The sequence below is a fragment of the Drosophila miranda genome, chromosome 3, assembly GCF_003369915.1.
Source record: "Drosophila miranda strain MSH22 chromosome 3, D.miranda_PacBio2.1, whole genome shotgun sequence".
Taxonomy (NCBI): domain Eukaryota; kingdom Metazoa; phylum Arthropoda; class Insecta; order Diptera; family Drosophilidae; genus Drosophila; species Drosophila miranda.
Window position 1 is genome coordinate 12,898,717 of NC_046676.1, and position 19,435 is coordinate 12,918,151.

At 49.0% G+C, this 19,435-nt stretch overlaps 3 protein-coding genes across 4 annotated transcripts; 2 read left to right on the forward strand and 1 right to left on the reverse strand.

The window, feature by feature from the left end:
• Positions 1 to 7,045: 7,045 nt before the first annotated feature.
• LOC108160562 (aminopeptidase N) lies at positions 7,046 to 11,114 on the reverse strand. Of its 2 annotated transcripts, none has more exons than XM_017294638.2 (6): positions 11,018 to 11,114; positions 9,645 to 10,117; positions 9,426 to 9,581; positions 7,959 to 9,369; positions 7,406 to 7,905; positions 7,046 to 7,347 (listed from the first exon to the last, which is right to left on the reverse strand). In XM_017294638.2, the coding sequence occupies exons 2-6, from the start codon at positions 10,100 to 10,102 to the stop codon at positions 7,131 to 7,133; spliced, it is 2,742 nt and encodes a 913-aa protein (XP_017150127.1). In that variant the 5' UTR covers positions 10,103 to 10,117; positions 11,018 to 11,114; the 3' UTR covers positions 7,046 to 7,130. The 2 variants fall into 2 exon arrangements, with proteins under 2 accessions (XP_017150127.1, XP_017150128.1); XM_017294639.2 differs by having other exon boundaries at positions 10,921 to 11,099.
• A 3,159-nt stretch (positions 11,115 to 14,273) lies between these two features.
• LOC108160942 lies at positions 14,274 to 14,958 on the forward strand. The gene is made up of 2 exons (XM_017295231.2): positions 14,274 to 14,385; positions 14,451 to 14,958. Exons 1-2 carry the CDS (start codon positions 14,372 to 14,374, stop codon positions 14,707 to 14,709), a joined length of 273 nt encoding a protein of 90 aa, XP_017150720.1. The 5' UTR covers positions 14,274 to 14,371; the 3' UTR covers positions 14,710 to 14,958.
• Positions 14,959 to 16,980: 2,022 nt separating this feature from the next.
• LOC108158988 lies at positions 16,981 to 19,414 on the forward strand. The gene is made up of 2 exons (XM_017291835.2): positions 16,981 to 17,113; positions 17,167 to 19,414. The coding sequence occupies exon 2, from the start codon at positions 17,177 to 17,179 to the stop codon at positions 19,181 to 19,183; it is 2,007 nt and encodes a 668-aa protein (XP_017147324.1). The 5' UTR covers positions 16,981 to 17,113; positions 17,167 to 17,176; the 3' UTR covers positions 19,184 to 19,414.
• Positions 19,415 to 19,435: the final 21 nt, after the last annotated feature.

Sequence of the window (19,435 nt, forward strand, 5' to 3'; positions counted from 1 at the left end):
GAATTGCCTTTTAGCTGCCATGGGCCCCATGCCATAGTCAGTGGCAGAGACGGAAACGGAGCCAGAGCCAGAGTCAGGGTCCGGGTCCGGGTCCGATTGGAGTTGTAGATTTCTGGTCGAGAAGGCCTGCTACTCTAATGACAATGGCATCATTTTCATTCCCATTCCCGATGTCGTGGTCGTTGTCTGCGGCTGAAATGTTCCCTAAAATTGTCGACCAGACAATATTTTCCACACGACAATCATACCCGTAATGGCAATGTAACGGACGGGGACATCGGACACCGGACAGCGGCTCCGCAGGGAAATGGCCAGCACTTTAATCTTTAAGTTTCATCGCAGACGAAAAAGGGAAGCCCACTCGGACAGTCAATTCCTTAAAGGCTTAAGCGAGAGTGTCAGGAAGGGAGACCCACACAGAGGCCTCCCAGAGAGAGAGTTCTCCGAGTGAAATAAACATTGCGAAATAATATAAATGCGAAATATATGGGTAGCCCCTGCTTAGCGAAGGGTGGGGTGCCGGTGGGGCTCGGGTTGGGGTGCTGCTCTGAATGTGTGAAAAATGAAGGGAAGTGCCGCGACGCTGAGCCGGAAATGAAAAATGCACGAGTAAGAAGGAACGGAAATGCTACCAGCAGCGATAAGAATGCTTTACGGTACCCAGCAGAAGGCACGAGAAAATGAAGATGAAGATGAAGACGAAGAAGTAAACAAACAATGGGCGAAAGAGAGAGTAATACACTCAAGAGTAGAAAAAAGGCATTAAGAGCCGTATAGTCGAGTGGTTCCGGGCATGTGAGGAGAACAACGAAAGAGTCCAAGAAAAAAGGAGTCGTAATCTTTGCATACGAAATTTTAATTTGCGAAACTCCAAGGAAGACTGGATGCAGATATGAATCGTAGAGTTCCAGGCCAGACAGATTTCATTCGTTGAGGAATTCTTGATCAACTCGCGGATCTGGAACCCTTGGGATCTTGGGAACTAAAAATCCAAGTAGCCTTTACTTTGCACCCTGATACGCTCCCAATGTTTATCTGTTTATCTTTGGAAATTAGTCCCGTTGCGGTGCTCTTGACTCCACTGCCTGAGATGGACGGAGAACATGTGTTAAATTGAGGGGCCCCAAGAGCCCCATCAGGCATCGCATGATTTGCGCTAATTGCGAGTGCAAGCATCTGTGAATGCGTCGACTGAAGTCCACTTCCACCGTCAGCTCTGACTCCACTCGAAAGAAATCAGAACGTGCCATTTGGCCAGATACTCGGGGCACTCTCAGACAATGCACCCAGTCGCAGTCGCACTCTCCCTGTCCCTTGCTCCTCGTTCGCTTTTCAGGGTCCCAAATAATTTGCTGCGTGTTTGTTTGGCTTTTCACACCAGCAACTTGTCCGCTTCCGCGAGGAGGTGTCTGTGAGCGAAACAAAAGACTGGCTCTGCAGACAAGAAATGAGTCATTAGGCAATAAACAAAGCCCTCGAAGGCCTACAAAACAAAGGCAATAAAAACGACAGGGAACGTAGATGGCCAAGGGTCGAGACCTTGGATACCCTTCGATACAATCATCAGAGCATTTCGGCTACTTGCAGCGTCCTTTATTCCGTTTCAGTATACCCTCGGCGGGGGCAGGGTACCACAGGAAGAAAAGGCAAGAAATTTGCACACGCGCTATCAATTTGAAGCCCAACAATGGGACACTTCAGCCCTTCCAGGGGCTATTTTTCGCCGTCCTTTATTATTGTCAGACGAGACGCGTGCCGGCAATCAAAAATAATAAACACCCCTAATTTTGAGGACTAGAAAGAAAAATTGGTTGCATTACCGTGTCGCCTGTCGGCTGTCGCCTGTCGCCTGTCGCCTGTCGTGTCCCCATCGGCATACTCCTCCCTAAGATCCCTGGTGCTTCTGTCTGTCTGTCCGTCCCTCATTAAAATCAACACCCGACGTCGCATTCAAAGATGATATTTCAGACTTCGTCAACGCCGTCGCATCGTCATTAATATTTGGCGCTTAGGCAAATGCAGCCGCATGAATTGTGGCCAAATCCTCCACTCCGCTCCGCCCCCCCAGGCATCCTGGGGGAGATGGGGTTGTGGACCACCCGTTGCGTTTAGCACAATGGCAGGATGACGCGTTGTTTTGTCCATGTCCCAGCAGGAGGAGGAGCAGCACCAGGAGTAGGAACAGGAAGGTGCCAGGCAGCAGAGATTCGGATCTTTCCCTCTATTGTTTGCAGCATCGAAATAATGCCGTTTCATGCATATGCATTCACGTATGGATTTCGCTTAGAGGTTGGGACTTCGGCTTGAATACGGCTGTGGGAAAGCCGTGGATGGATGGAATAGAATGATGGAGAGAATGGGACTATACATGGGATGGGATGGGATGGGATGGGATGGGAGCACAGTGCAGACAATCAAATTTGATGTCAGAATGTGCCGGCGAATAAAAGCGGTCTGTTTAATTTGCATATACTCGTACTCGTACTCGTCCTTGTATTCGTGTGTGTGCAACACAGTTCCAGTTTTCATGTTATTCTCCGGCACTCCGACTCTCCCACTGCCAACCACCCAGCCATTTGGGCCATCCATTTGCCAAAGCGCATCAAAATAATGAGCAGCCGCCCGTAAATATGCTTTAAAATTTGATGAGTTGTCATGAGTCATGACGGATTCATGGGAATATGGGAAGAGTGTGGAAGTAGTGCCACCCCCACACTCCACACAGAGGGAGGGAATGGGTAATTACCAGAACATGTTGCAAGCAGAAATAGTAATCCTATATGGTGATCGAATTGTGAGCAGGACAGTTCCTTAGAGGCCATGCCAGAAGATACCACGAAGGTTCGATAGGTAGATGGGCAGATGGGATGTATTGGATGGCTCTTTGGGGTCTGGTCTGTACTGCTCTATTGGTTTTCCTCCTCGATGCGTGCTAAAAGTGTTTTTCTTTTTTGGTTCTGTTCTGTTGCCAGAGAAGCCAGAGCAAACACAAATAACGACAACGGCAACAACTACAAGGGGCACTTAAAAGAAGCACGAAGAAAGAGGCGGAGAAACTCAACAAGGAAGAGGGGGGAGGAGGGAGGCCATCTACCTCCATCCAAACTCGATGCCGGGGGGATTTGTTTTGCACTGCCAAGGTCGTGCCAGGGAGATGACTCTGCTATTCCAGCCACCCCCCCCCCCCCCATCAGTGCCCCACTCGGAGCGGAGCCAATCAAGTGCTCGTTGAGGTGGTCAAGTGAATTATTGAGGCATGGGGTTACGGACATGGCTGGCAGCGGACTGAATTTGCATTAGCATCAAGTGCCTGACACTCTCAATATTTATAGAGGTGTCGAGGAGTGCCATTTCGATGATTGCTTATCGATTTAGTGGGAATTAGCCATAACCATAACCATAACCATAACAGTACTGTTATTAATCACTCGAGTGGATCAAATTCCTGCGGGCATCCTCCCTTTTGTCCTTCATTTTACTTCTATTGGACCTACCTCCGAAATTCTTGGACATCTTTGGACTTGGGCTCTCGATATCCCAACCCTTGAATATATCCCCCCAAATCGCAATCGATTCGAACCCATTCAACCGTGGCAAAGCCTTTCAAAATTCAACTTTAACAAGCAGCCTGAAAACTGTTTTAAATGCCACGTTTTATCTGTGAGAAAACTCTTTAAAGTCCAAACACACACACACCCAGGGCAATTGCAACTGCAACAGCAGCTGTGGTAGTGGCAGTGGCAATGGCAGTGGCAGTGGTAGTGGTCGGGGCATGGGGTGGTGCATATGTTGCCACAGAAAATTTAAGGTCTACAAGGGGAAAATGCTGTTGCAACAATAAAATATTTGCAATTTAATTAAACGAAATTAAACAATCTTGCCAGCATTTGTGCAAACATGTGTGGCAATTGTGTTCGCTCGTAATCTAAATTTGTAAGTTGCCATCTCTCTGGAAATCCTGGCAGTTGCAGCCTCCTCCTCTGCCCTCTGCCCACTGCCCAATCGCCGGACAAGTGGAAGTTTTTGGGTTTCTGGTCCCCCGCCTCTGGTGGTGCAGCATAGCATCTACTTCTGTGGCCATTCCTGAGAACTTTCTTGAATGTCTCCTTGCCTGGCGGCACCAGCACAGGGAGCACAGGGAGCCAAGGGAGCACAGGGAGCAGAAGCAGCAGGAAAAGTGGAAAACAAGAAATAGTTTTCACGTTCTATTTCTTTTTCATAAAATTCAAAGAAAACTGCAGCCAGGCAAAAGGGCTGCCTGGGCAGGAAGCAATAAATGTAAAAGTAAGGCAAAGTTTTCCATTCTGATTATGATAAAGGGAAAAAGGCCGGTGGAAAGCAGAGAGAGAGAGATGTACTCATTTGGTCAGCAAATCGATTCGGTCGAAACATGCAGTTTTAGCCAAAATACTCGTACATAAATATTTGCATATTCCCCCCCCCTCATAAAACCCACACGCAACTGAAAAGTCAATAAAAGGGATTTTTGCATTGGCCAAAAAGTTTTTAATGAATTTATTTTCTCTTGTCGATATTAAAACAATGAACAAAGAACATTTTCCCAACCATTGCCTCTTATGCCCTAATTTATGGCATACACAAAATGTAATACTTACACAAGTTAGACAATAAAAAGCATCGACATCCGATCGAATGGCAGGCAAGCAGAAAGTGCCAGGAATGCCAGGAATGCCAGGAGCTCTGCTCGTAATTGAAATATATTTCAAGTCCCTGGAAAGTCATCCAGAGACATCCAGGGCCTCCATATTCATGAAGATTTATGATGCTGCATGCAAACAGCTGTTTAAAGCTTGATCCCAGATAACTGTAGGGATACTCTGTTAATACGCTTATATAGCAGATGAAAACCGAAAACTCTCATTTCTGATATCATCGAAAACTAAGTATCAATAAGACGGAGTGCACTGGCACTTGCTGGGGATTATGGAGCAACGATTGCTTGAACACTGATTGCCACTAGGACCGCACGGCGTAATCGACAATCGACGGAAGGAATTGATAATCTAAACACTTGAATTGAATTGCAATCGAAGCTACAGACAAATAATTGCTTCCACTTAGAGAGCAGGGCGGGGGGCAACCGACTGCCGACTACCGACTACCGACTAACGACTAACCATGTCGTATTCAATTACGGATAATTAGACCATTTTCCAATGGACTAATGCTCTCCATGTTATGATGGTGGTGCCTGCATTCGTGCCACGTGCACAGAAATACAATTCCACCCACACACACATATAGATATAGATATAGATGGAGGGAGCTACAACTATCCACGAGGCACGCATTCGAGAAATTCAATTTTAATGCGGCTATTACATAATTTGATCCTTGTTCTGGCCCCGACACTGAATGCATATTAATTAAGCATCGTAATTTGATTTTATGCTAAGCTGCAGCCAGCATCGGAAGGAGCCACAAACTGCAGGCAAGTCGGGGGATCGAAGGAGCTGCAATCCTGTCTTCTGTCTTCTGTCTCCTGCACTCAAGCTCCTCCTGCCCTTGGGGCAACAGACAAACATAAAACTTTGCCCACAAATTGCTTGCATGACCCCTTCCAAGGCTGGGGCTGGGGCCAATGAAAATATATCGATTGTTAATGGGAGCTCCAAAGGAGTAGGGCAGCTAGAAATGTCCTTGGGTGGTCTGTGCCCGACTTGGATGTGGTTTTTGACCGTTTTCGACGGCTATTTCCATAACAATTTCATGGATGTCTGATGTCTGATGTCTGGTGCCTGTGGCAACTAATTTGACAGTTGAACGATATTAAGCTGCCACTCCGCTCGCGACGCTCGCGACGCTCGCGACGCTCCAATTCAATTAATTTGTGATAAATAAATAAGCAAAAAGTAGCGCTAAAATGCCAATGTCCAGCATAAATATTTAAAATACAATAGTCCGTGTCCGTACTCGCATCCGTGTGTGCTCAGAGCCGTACTCCCGCTCGTACACTGGGCCACAGAGCGCACTCACGTCCAGCTGACATCACATTTAATTAATTTAATAACCGCTTTTAACAAGCATTAATAGCGTTAATTTATCTGACAGGACAGCGCCACTTTTCATTTGCATTTATGAATGCAATGAAGAAACTATGTACACATATTCATGTGCTGTGTACTCTGTACATATACTCGAACCTTTATTGGCTTACATATGTATGTATGACCAACGATTCTCTTTGTGGTTTCATCATCAATGGTTTTCCAATGAGTACTCGAAGGCATTTGCTTTAAAGCGAAAGCAGTAGGACTCCTCTAGGATTACCCAATCTACAATTATCTCTTTAGGCAGGAATCCCTTCAATGTCAATCTATATCCATTTAGTTCAGTCAATTGTTCCTAATTGCCTGCTTATACTCGCAGTAGTAGCCGGGATCCGTTGTCAAATGCATTGTGATGTGTAATTGATACAAGATTGCACAATGCCCTCATAATAGTGGAAGCTGACAGATACTTTCAACTGATTGATGCCCTAAGTCTCGTCTCCTGTTGCCAGTGCCATCCATTTATCCCTTTGGCACATCAATTGCAAACGATTAATTTCACTAATTGGCTGCCGTCGATGGAGCAGAGATGACAGCAGCTCGGAGTAGCTCCAAGCCAAACAAAAGGGATAAGTAAATGGCGGGGACAACTTTTTCCCATTGTTCATCTCCTGATCCAGTGCCCACTGGCACTGCCATCTCCATTTCGATTCCGATTTCCACCCATGGGGGGAGGACAGGGCAGGACATGTTATGACGTACCCGTGTAAACGTCAAATGCCAGAACGTCTGTTTGTGTTCCGAGGCGGTGTCCAGGGACTGGAGAGGTGGAGAGATGGATAGTGTCGGTGTGTGTCCCGTGTCAAGCAATTTACAAGTCAAAGCCGGGACAGGACCCGTTTCTGACAGCCCGTGGGGCCAGCTCCTCCTTTCAATGCTAGTTCCAAGATTTCATCACCATTGCCTTAATTAATACCAAGAACAAGGGGGCCCTGACAGCCCTGAGCCTGAGACTGACTTGACGCGTGTCGACATTTGGCTGGGACTCCGTTCGTTCCTTCGAGAACTTGCGAAAGGGGGGGATTTCCCCGTTTATTGGACATGGGCTGTGTATGGTTCTTAGATATGCCTCCCCAGAGCCTGGCTGAAATCGCCGGAGCAATCCCTTTGCCATTGCTGGTTCACCTTGACCATATCGAGGGCTTTCTGGAGGGGCTCCTCGAACTGCTTCAGGTCCTTCAATTGCTCCTTCAGTCTTGCCGAATCTTCGGGTCTGTGCAGATTTCCAGCCAGGGTCTGCAGGAGGCTCGTCAGCTGCCTTTTCTTGAACTTTTCGCTGTGAAAAAGTCATCAATTATTCGGTTTTCTTTGGGCTTAATTTACCCCCAACTTACGTGAGTCTTTTGGCGTGGGACAGAATGTGGTCGGCCGCCTCGATGGCCACGTGCTCACGTGTCAGTGCGGTCTTCACGGCCAGCATGTAGCAATCGCTGACTTCTTCCATCTCGGACTGGAGCGTGTAGTCGAGGAACTCCCCAAGCAGACTGATGTTGCGGCTGCATCCAAGAGCAGACGCATAGATTCCCTGCTGGGGGGCGTTCGTCGAGTTCCTGAAGAGCTGCATCACATGCTGGAAGTCCGCTTCGCCGCCCTGCTCGATGGCGGTGCAGTAGGCCACCTCCTGCAAGTCGGCGGGAAGCTCCAGGAAACCATTTGAATCTCGCAAAAAGGCCTGCCTGGCCTGGGGCACGCAGTCGTCCACGCGGTAGCGACAGGCCTGAGCGTAGATCTGCCGCATTAAGGACACCTCCCTGATGGTCGAGGACATACTCGTGATGGTGCCCAGCTTGGGCAGGCGGCTATACGGCGCTGTGAGGAGCTTTGCCATGTAAACCTGGAAGAAAGGGTGATAGAATAAAGTCCTAAAAGGACCACCTTCGAGCCTACCTTGAACTCTGTTGCCTGCCGACCACTCAATAACGTTCCAAGGCGGTCTAAGAGGCCCAGACCTCTCTTCCAGGGCAGGAACTCCTCCTCTCTCTGCAGATACTCGAAAAGGTCGAAGGCCCAGTCGTAGCTGAGGAGTTTTACCGCACCCAAGGCCATCAGATCATCCATTAGCTGGACTCTGTTGTACATGGGAATGCCCCCAAAGCTTGGATCATCCGCCAGAGTACTGATGATCATCCTCCAGTTGTGCTCGTCATAGTTCACCCGATAGATGACACTGACCTGGGGATTCAGAATGAACCACTCATTGCGTGCTGTACTGAGGGGTAGTTCCACTGTGTGTGCAGAGGTGGGACACTCCAGCCAAGACTGGGGACGAGTACGCTCAAAGTCGGGATGGTTTTGGGAGACCAAACTCAGCGGCACCCACCAGCAGTTGCCTGTGGCGGCGCCTTCCCTCAGGCCTTTCTCCAGGTAAAATCTCGTTTGATTGAGGCTCACACTTCCCGTTTCGTAGTCCCGAACAGCGGTGACCAGTGGATAGCCCCCCTGCAGCGTCCACGAGTCCATGGCTCGACCAAGATTGAAGTCAGGGGGTAGCACCTTCTCCTCCACGGCTGCCGCCTGCATGGACTGCCACAGATGAGCCTGCTCCACATTCCCGAAGGAATGTACGGAGAGATAGGAGCGAATGGCCAGCAAGAAGGCCTCCTCGCCGATCATCTTGTGCAGCATGCGCATGATCAGGGCGCCCTTCTCATAGACGTACTCTGAGAACTGCCCGAGGATCTGCGCAGGATCCTTCACCTCTCGAGAAATGGCGCGCGCCGAGCTGGCCGAATCCTGAAGAAAGAAACGTTCCAAGTCCTCGCCGATAAATCGCTCGCTGCAACCCCAATCGGTCTGCACGGCATCCAGGGCCAGATAGGCAAAGTACGTGGATGGGCCCTCCTTCAGCCAGAGATCGTTCCACCATTTCATGGTCACGAGGTTGCCGAACCACTGATGCGCATACTCGTGGGCCAACGTCTTGGCCTTGCCATCCCTTGCCACCTGCAGATCATTCGGGCTGTGCACGAACCTGGCCTCTTTGAAGGTGACCAGTCCCCAGTTCTCCATGGCCGAGAACCTGTGGGTGGGCGCTGCCAGCTGGTCGATCTTTCTCAGCGGAAAGTCCAGTTGAAAGAGATCCTCAAAGTAGCCGATAACTCTTGGGGCCATGGCGATGGAGAAGTTGGCCTGATCCACCGCCTTGGGCTGCAACCAATTGCGGAAGATCACCCTGTTCTTGGTGTCGCTCTGCACGGTGGCCGCGTTGGTCAGATCGTGGACCGCAAAGGCCACCAGGTAGGTGGATGTCCTCGACAGTTGTTCGTGCTCGCACCAGACATAGTCAAGGAGGCTTTCACTGAGACGATGAAAAGAAGAGAGAGGCTTAGTGGATCAGTATGATCGTATACTTACTGCTGTCGGCACTGAAGGATCGGCATGTTGCTGAGGCCCGTGTAGCGTTTGTGGTAGCCCAGGGTCACGTTAAAAGTGGCCTTCCATGGGGGTTCATCGAAGCAGGGAAACGCCTGGCGGGCAAACGTCGGAGAGAACTGTGTGACTGCCAAGTAACTAATGAATGAAACGTGTGATCAGGAAACCGGCCATCGTTTGTCAAAGAGCCGCAATACTCACTGTTTGTCTTGGGATGCCGCGTCCGTGTAGGAGCTGTTGTAGTAGCCCGATTCTGTTGCATTCAGCGACGATTCAAAGTGCATCGTCAGCTGGTAGGTCTGACCCAACTCCAGATCCCGACACAGGTGCAGCGTGTAGTAGTCGTACACCTCATTCAGCTCGATATCCATGCCGGAGAGGCACTGCCTCTCCCCTCCACCACTAAGCGAAATGCCAGACTTGTCTATCCGCAAATTCCGGGCATGCAACGTGATGTTTCTGGTGGGCTGGAGGACAAACAGATCGATCCTCACAGCCCCCTCGAAGCGCAGGTCGGTGGCGTTCAGGTGGGTCAGGATGCGTATATCATAGTGCTGTGGCTCCATGGCGGTGGGCAGGCGATAGTGATCGTAGACAGCCAGGCTGGCAGAAGGCATCAGCAGTAAAAGGAGGCAGTAAATGGATGTAGATCCGAGCATGCTGTGGCAATGAAACTGGGAGAACATACAGTCAGTCAAACATACTTACATACAGGTTTCCCACTGATATAGTCTTTAATAATTGTCCCCAAATGTTCCTAAATGTTCTGCGTGCCCCCACCAAAATTATTGTTGCAGGGAAGCAACCATTTACCCCAACCCCGGCCCCGTGCTGCCGACAGTTTAGCCACGAGCCACCTGTAAAGGTGAGCCAGCTCAAGGACCACCTGAACCTGGCTCGGCTATACCTCCAGGAGCGCTACCTCCTCGGGCCGGACTTCAGCGCGGAGGAATTCCTGAAGGGAACGTGTCAGGCAACCCTCGCGATGCTGGAGGCAGTGCGTCGCATAGACTGGAAGCGCATTCGAAGCTTCTGCACGGAGGAATTCTCCCTGACCATGTACGGAATCGCCCAGAGGGAAAGTGTGTGCGCCAACCTGATGGGACTAGAGGGCTTGGAGCTATCGAAACCCGTACATTTGAAGACGAAAGAATGCGACGATGGCAGAATCTTCTTGCACGTGCACCTGGAGATTTTGTTGCTGCGCTGTTTGATGAGCCGGATGAGCTGGTGGAGACTGGGCTCCAAGTGCCTGCCCACAAAGAGATTCGCGTAGCCTCTTATAAGATCGCATTGCGCAGGGAGCTGTCCGGTCTAGACGGCACAGATCCTGAAGACGAGGATTGGGTCTTTAGTTTCTTCCAGATTCAATACATGTCTTTGCTGGGCTTCTGCCCCAAAAGTGGCACATGCTGGTTCATTCGGGCCTTAAAACCGTATTAGACATTCGACCTGAGTGCTCTGGTACCCCGGTTACCGGTTTTTCGGTCGACTGCAGTCACGTCCCAGTTCAACGATCGCCCTCTGTCAGCAGCTTCAAATAATCACAACGTTGACGCCGCTCAAAATTCTACCTGCGATCACGTATACATATATGTACTCTCCACTGTTCGCAGTCTGTTCTTCACGTTCCAATAATGTTCACCGTACTGAACGCACTCCGGGGCAGACGTCTTCATTTATGGCCATGCCGTCAGTTGGCGCTCTCTTGCAACGAACGATTGGAGCGGCTCAGGCATGATCAGTGATCACCGATCAGTAGTCGGACATTTGTGTATAAGAACCTGTAAAAGCCTTTCCTAATTTTGCCATGGCAGGGGCAAAGTTCACCGAAAAAAAAAGATAGAACTGAAATTAGACTTGCGTGAAAGTTTTCTTCTTTAATTGTATTTTTTCAAGAACAAAAAAGAGACCCTGAAAGAAGGCTAAGCGAGAGCCATTTAATTAGGGCCTCCTTCAGTGTGAAATTTGTCAAATTCGTCATTCTCTCTCTCTCTCTCTCTCTTATGGCTCTGCCCTCCAGAACGCAGTCCCGCATATTAACAATTCCAGTTTCTGTTGCACTTTGAAAAAGTAAGCTATGCCCTCCTCCTCTGCCTCGAGTGGGAATGGTGGGGCCGCGGAGGAGGTGGAATCACGGCATGTCGCTTTCGAATGGAACATAAAAAATTGAGGGCTTAATTAAAAAGCAAAAATGTGCTGCGATTTTCCGCTTTTTTAACGCCAACTGCAGAAACTTCCATCCTCCAAAAGAAAAAAAAAACAAAAAAAACCCCTTGTTGATGGCCAGGGACGTGCCACACACACACACACACACGCACGCGCATGCAGCATGGGGAAAAGGACCAAAAGACGAAAAAAGGAAGTGAAACTACTTGGTAGCGACTTTTTGTGCGCTCCTTGGAAGCCCACTGCCATACGAAATGCGCTTCTGGTCTCATGTGTCTTTTTATGTCATCTCTTTTGTTGCTCCGCTAGCGTTGTCCACAAATTAAGGTTTTTCATCAGGTTTAGCTCTCGTTTTGTTGCTGTTTTGCAGGGACCATGACTTTTGTTGTTAATTAAAGTTAGGCCAAAAAGGAGCAGGACCTCTCTCTCTCTCTCTCTGTCGAGTGCTCATTAAAATTGAAATGCGTGTTCGGGTGTGTCGGGCTCCTGCAGGTCCTGCCACCAGGTGGATAAAGTTTCGGCTTGATTCAACAGCAATTCGCTTGATAAATTGATAGATTGGTGGGGTAGGGAGTACTTATTAAGTATACATTTCGTGTCCTTTGTTTGGTGTTCACTTGACCCGAAAGTTTACCATAAAATTGAACTTTTAGCCAGTTTTCTCCAATGCCCAAAGTGCTTGCCACACATTTCTTTGCAACTTCAAGAGCAGATGGATAAAGTGCCATTCTGTGTGTTTTCCGAACAATTTGAAATTAGAATTTGTAAAGCAAACTGAAAGTCTCACAACAAACTCTTTGCGGGGATCCAAACTACCAGTGTCATTTGTACTGGATGTCCTCCTGGTGTCCTGTACAACGGGACTTGTACTATTGTCCCGAATCAGGGCAATTGCAGCGCCTTAAAGTGCACCACAGCAGGCCACATAAATAAATGCTTGCACATTTACTTTGCCCCGCCTCTGCCAAGGTCCTTCCCTTCCCGCCTCCAGCATGTTCCGGGTGTTGTGTACGCTTCGGTTCCTGCTCCCAGCACGTCCATAACTCAACTCTGGCGTGGGAGGTGTTTCTGCTGTCTGCCAGACGCTTTATTTACTTGCAATTTGAAACGGACTCCACTGCAATTCCGATACAAATCCCGAGCAACTTCTTCGCTCTGATTCTGCACTGTTCCGCCTGTGATTCGCCATTCTCTGGAGAGACATTGCCATAACTTTGTATATTGTAATGGCAATGCAATTGGATCAATTTCAGCAGCACACATCACCGGGGAACGAGAACACTTACCTACCCAAAAGGACAGACGATTCTGAGTCAAGTCCAAGCCCATGGCACCCATTAGATGATGGAGGAAGGGACATCGAAATAACCTATAGAAAATCGATCATTTATCGCCGTTGCAAACAACTTCCATAGAGAACGATGGATTGACAGACCGCTGTGTAATCGAGACATTGCCATCCCTGACGAGCAGCCGCAGTCGCAGCTGGAGTGGACTATGCCATGACAATGGTCCAAGTGCGGCAGCGGCATTCGCTCCATTTTCTGGGCAGTTAGCAAAATGTCACGTAGCAAAATGCGACAGCGTGGTCAACATAATGAATGGGGCCTGCCACCCAGTGCGAAGAGTGTACCAACAGCAAGAGCAGCAGTAGCAGCAGCAGCAGCAGCAGCAAAGAGAGCAGGTGCCCATGCCCGTGTTCGTCCTGCCCCTCCGTGATATCCGTGCTTACCGTGCTATCCGCTCCAACACATGCACCCCGGGAGTTCATGTCTGGCGTCCATTGATTGCTTTGGCGGAGACTATTGCAATAACCTTTCTTCATGTCGGGCCCAAACGGGCGTTGTGCTCGACCAAATGTCACGACATCTCCGCTCGGTCTCCGCTCGGTCTGGCCCGGATTTGGAAGAGGGACAAAGGAACACAGGGAGACAGGGAGACACAGTTGCCTCAAAAAAATGTGTCGATGCACGTGACATTTTCAGTTGCAATTTGCAATCTGATTTTGTTCCCCAAAACGGCTGCAGTGCCCCCCATCGAAGGCATTGCGATGCCAAGTTTCAGTTTGCTGGCTGCATAAGTTCAAGGATCAAATTGATTCCCCCGGATGGCAGCAGGTGTGAGACGGTAACTGGCGTGTGGCACCGCCCCAACCCCCCTCCGAGTCCGAGTGTGGCCAGGCGAGGCGTCTTTACATTGTTACACTTGACCAATTCGGATTGCAATTACACACCTGACTGTTCCCCCCATCGAACATGACTTTGATAGTGTCTCAGTGTAGCCGGTGCCAAAAGTGGCCCAGCAACGATTTCGTTTTCCAATCTTCTCCTTGTGCGCCCCACTCTCGGGATTACTAGAGCGGATACTGAGGCTGTGCCTGGCTTTTAGCTCCTTCCCTAAAAGGCGAAATGTGTAGCCCAACTTCGGGGTAAATGTTTATTAGTATCGTTTCATTCTTCATTAACATTTCTCTATGGCCTGGACTCACTTATATCTTACCTGCTTATTCACTTATCCCCATCCTGTGGCTGTTCCTCTTAAGTAGCTCATTTGCTGGACCTTCACTAGAGTGCTAAATGCGGTCGAGTGTCAGTCCTCTACACCATTTGTTGGATAGTGGTTTATTGATTGGCAGACTTGAAAAAAAAAACCCCTTCAAGAAGGCTTAGGGAAGATTATCTGACAGGGTACAACAGTATTTCATCGATTCGATATTGAGTAAACGTGTTCCAGTGCCAGCTAAAACCCGGAATACAAAGATGCCTGCTGATTTGTAAGTGACTTAAGGGGATTATCCATTATTTGGGCAGCTTATCCGTCGCTTACCTCCGTGCACAGTCTTGCGCTGCTCAACAGCCGCGACTCGTCGCTGATCTCCTCGAACAATCCCATCATCAATGATCTGGTAAAGCCCATGAGCCTGGAGCTGAGCACCGCCGTGCAGTTGATCGTCAAGACGCGACGCCAGCGAATGCAGGAGCTGTTCGCCCAGGAGTACGAGTGGAAGCAGGAGGAACTGTCTCGCCTGGGACTGAGTCGTATCAATGACACTTACAACTGCTGCACTCCCGATGGATTGCGCAAGGTTAAGCTATAGGCTTGCTCTGCAGATATCCCCTCCAAGGATACCAAATTTCTAAGTCTAATCTTTCCGAGAACCCTCCCTGCTGGAGAATTAAATCCATTTTGCTCGTTATATTCCCCGCAAGCCTTCCGCTTTTGTTTCGGTTTCCCAGTTTTTCCTGCGGTCAACTGTCGGCCGTATAATAAATTGATTTCGTCGGCTTTGTTTGCGGCCATTAATCTATCTATGTGGAGGCAGGCTCCACGGCCACGCCCCCAGCTCGGATTTGTTGTTCATTGTTTAATGAATGGCAGGCAAATTTGGCCGCCTTTGTGTCTGTGCCTGTGGTCGGGTAAAACCCTTTAGAACGGTGGAGATTTGTGAATGGCTTTTTTCGCAGTTTCCCAGATATTTGTCTCTGTTTTTTTCTGGCATCCTCGCTCCGTTGGACAAAACACAACTGATAATCAGGGGCCTACAAGGCCTAGGCTCAATAAAAGCGCCACTTGGCCGGATTAATTGAAAGCCAAAAGCGAGAGAACTTTTTATCCAAGGAGCGAGGCATGTCCTCTGGTCCTCTGGTCCTCTGCTCCATCATCATTTGTCATTGTCAGCCAACGGAGTGTGATGGCCCGCTCCATTTTGCATTGGGCCTCTAAGTAGATGAGGGATAAGGACGAGAATGGTGCCCGATTCAGATTCTGTGCCGATTTCCGCTCTCGTCTCCATCCCGCGCTGAGTGCACTCGGCTGCACTTCCCGTTTGACTTTTGAGCGCGATTCGACGGCATTATACGAGGGCCGCTCCCTCGTTTTCGTGTGCATTCAGCGATGCGCTAATCAAATTATAAATCGCACCCATTGGAAAGTCGTTCGTTGCAGTTCCCGACATTGTCATCATCAGCCCAGAGAATCATAATTCTCACAAAAGAAGCAGCGAGTGCCTGTCCAGCCCCATTCCGCCCTGGCCTGCCTCTATGAATTTTTTTTCCCCCATTTGAGTTGCTGCGGGGCTGCCATAATGGATGTCAGTGGGGCTGCATCTGGGTCGCAGGTCCATTTGCCCCTTCGTTTTTGCCAAATTTTTGTTTTTTCAGCACGTAATTGTTGGGCACAGCCGAGGACTGTGGGCTGTTCAGGTGTTGGCCCGGAACATGCCACATGGGGCGCATTTAACAGTGCCATTTCTTTAATTAACAATTTGCACTTGCTGTTTTTCCCCTGATATACGAGTATTCATTACTGTTTGCTGTCGGTCGGGCTTCTGTTTTGCTTAATTGCTGTTTACTTTGGGCAACTACGAACACTTGCCGAAATATACATATGTATGTACATATGTAGTAGAGCTCCATTTCCAGCGAAGTAATGGTGGAAAACGCATGTGCATAAGCAGATCTTTCGATTTCTTTCCGACTATGTGGTCTGCTCCTTTGCTAATGAATCAAAATCCCATCAAATCTTGCAAGCTGGATGGAAATCTGTTTGCGGTGGTTCTTCCTCTTGCTAGCCACTGGCTTCTTTGCAGACCTGAGATAGTAATTTATTTCTTAAAAAGTGAAATCCATTAACACAAATTCTTTTCTCTCTCCCTCTTCCTCGCTGCACCCACTCAGGGATAACTCTTCTCCGTTTTTCTCCCCCCACGAAAGAGAGAAATTGCAATCACCTTTGTAATTGTGCTCTGCTGCTTTTCAGCTTTATCGCAATGGCAATGCCAACAGCTTTGCTTTGTGCACTAAAAGTATTAAATTTCCTCAAATATTCCGGGCATACACACATACAGACACACTCGTACATAAGCCAGAATGCAACAACGGGGCTAGCAGCCTTTTGTGGGGATTCCCCTTTATGGCTTTCGTTCGGTCATCGTCGTCGCCGTACCGCAGTAAGTCACAACTAAATGCTTTCAATTCCTTTTGCTGCCATTTTCTGCCTTTATCGTGGCCAGCGCTTAACTTTAAAAATAGTTTTGTATTGTTGCTATTCCCATTGTTAATGGAATCGCACGAGTGCACCCAGGAAACCATTTAGTGCTGAAACATCGCTGCAAAGAGAATGTTAGCTACAATTTTGGATAACAGGCCATGTAAAGTGGAACGGATCCTGCCTTAAATAAGCTAAACTGGCAACGCTGCCTTCCAGCGCTTGTCTTTTCTGAGCGAAGAGAGAGCCAGAGCGAACGACACATTGCGGTACTCGTGTGAGAGAGGGATTAACTCATAAATGAAAAGCAATACTGAGCACGGCGCTCTTCCGACAGCGATCATATGAAGATATTTATGTATATTACATATGTGCAGATTTGCAGTTTTCAAATATGTATAATAATTGTATTCAAAGCCGAAACTACAGTCCCGATCGCGGACAAATCCAATTCGCTTTTCTGCTGAACGAAGGATTTCTTTTTTCTTGACTGCATAAACATTTTCGACGGCTGAGTAAGCGGAAATCTGAAGAACTTCATTTTCATATAACTTCAACACTTCTACAGCGAATATACGATGCGACTCAAGCTATTTTTGGTGTTTGCCATCCTATTGATCCCACCCGCCCACAGCGCGATTCACAGTGCCGTGGATATAATAGAGATGATCAGAGATGTGACCAACGCAATATTAAAGGTCTGTGATGTGTCTCTAGATGATAAGGTCACCGGCACCCATGACAAGCAGCGCCAACTGATGAACCGCATCGAGGCGGTGGATGACCACATCCGTAATTTGGAGCAAATGGAATCTCTTCGCACTGCCCTGACCATCGAAACCTTGATCCAGGAGCTCCACCAGCAATCCCAGCTACAGCACAAGCTGAATCTGGTCAAAGACCTCACCACAATCGTAAAAACGCGGTACGCACAGTTGAGAGACTATGTCCAGCATAAGCATGCTCTAGAGGCGGCCACGCTTCTAAAATTTGCCGAGTGGAACGTAGACCCAGGCCCCAGTTCGTTGGCTATTCAGCTGGAGCTGCTACATTCGGTTCTATTTGAGGATGAGGGGCAGGCGGACAACAAGACCGACTTTGTCAACACGCTGCTGTCTCAACTGACGCTTAACTACGAGGAGTCACCGGGACAGATGTGCATGGCCAAACACTCCGCCCAGCAGTTTCCATTTCAGCTCTACACAAGTGTAGCCCTCACCGAGCTCAAGGCCTACAGTATGATGGAGTTCTCCTGGATGATCCAGCGGGAGCTCGGGAAGGGCAACTTCACCCAGGAGGTAGCTTTGATGCGCAATAACTACGCCCGGCGTATGGAATCCTCCGTGAAGGTTCTTAGTCAGGTGATGGCTCGCAGCGGGCGTGTCTACTGGCGCTGTGATCCCGGAAAGGATAAGCACGTGTCCGGGGAGACCTACGATCGGGTTACGCGTCTCCTGCAGGGCTACGTGGAGAACGAGGCCAACTTGGGCGAGAACCAGGGATGCTGGGGTACCTGTGGCGACTATCCGGACACTCGCTCCAATGGCTGCTACAAGGGAGACAAAGAGCTTTGCGGCAAGCAGACGCCTTGCAACGGAAGACTCTATAACTGCGGCGACATGGACTCGGATGTGGAGATCTGCCCGTCCGAGGGGAACTCTTCGCGACGCTATGAATACATTCAATCTGATGATGGGGCGACTCTCGGCAGGAAGAGCTCCAACGGCAGATGCGAGTCGGCCACTAAAACGGCCTCATCATTGTGGTACTATATTCTCTGGCGCTGCTCCTACTGCTTCTGCCTGTGCGACGAGCAGGGACCTCTCTCTGATCGCTACTTCAACCTGCGTGACTCGCTGTCGGACTTCATGGAGAACAAGGTGGTAACAGGTGTGCGCTTCGTGAAGAGTAATCGCGTCTTTCACTTGCAGCTGCAGCAGGGCGAGCTCTTGCCTCGTGGAGCAATCAATGTGTCCTCTCTAGAATGGCTACCGCTGGACTCATACCACCTTAACGATGTGGATGTTCGCAACGACTACGACTACCACACTCTCACCGTCGACAGCCGCGCCATGGACCTGGACGAGATAACTTCCGGCTCGAACCGCTCCCTTGTGGTGACTGGGGCCCGCTTTCGCGTCTGGCACAAGCACCTCAACCTGGAGGTGCGGTTCAGCTATTTCGACTTCCCCACTGGACGCCTGGTGGAACCGAAGCGCAACAGCGTCTGGTTGAACAACAGCAACACGGAGAAAACCATCGAAAAGCCACGTCAAGTGCTGATCGTCAAAGAGGCTTATGTGCCCACTGCCGCAGATCAGCCCTCGTTGCCGCTGTCCACATCGAATCAGTGTATGAACTTTTTCAGCTCCAGCAAGGTGAAAGACGCGTCCCAGAACACTTTGCCCTTCATTGATGTGCAGGAGGTTGTGCCCCATCCGGCTGTTCCTCTGGCCGGCCTAGGCATCTTTTACAAGAGTCGTCCTGGTTCCGGTGGCTTCTTTGCCCCCAAGGTGGTTACCTATGATTACTCGCAGTATCTCAAGGAAGTATCTCTCTCAACAGTCCAAGATGATAGTTATTAACTTGAAAATTAATATATGACAATACAAATCGCGCCTAATTTCAAATAAGAACAGCTAACATTTCTGTGAAGCGCATAACAGACGCTTAACCCATTGTCCACCAGTGGGTACTAAAATACGCTCCACGAAAATGATGCCTTGAAGAATTTTAGCAAAGTTTGGGTGAAAGATAGTCGTGGTAATTTGTATCTAAAGATGAAGAATAAGATGGACCTACAAGAGTAATTATTAGTATTAGTATTATATTCCGCG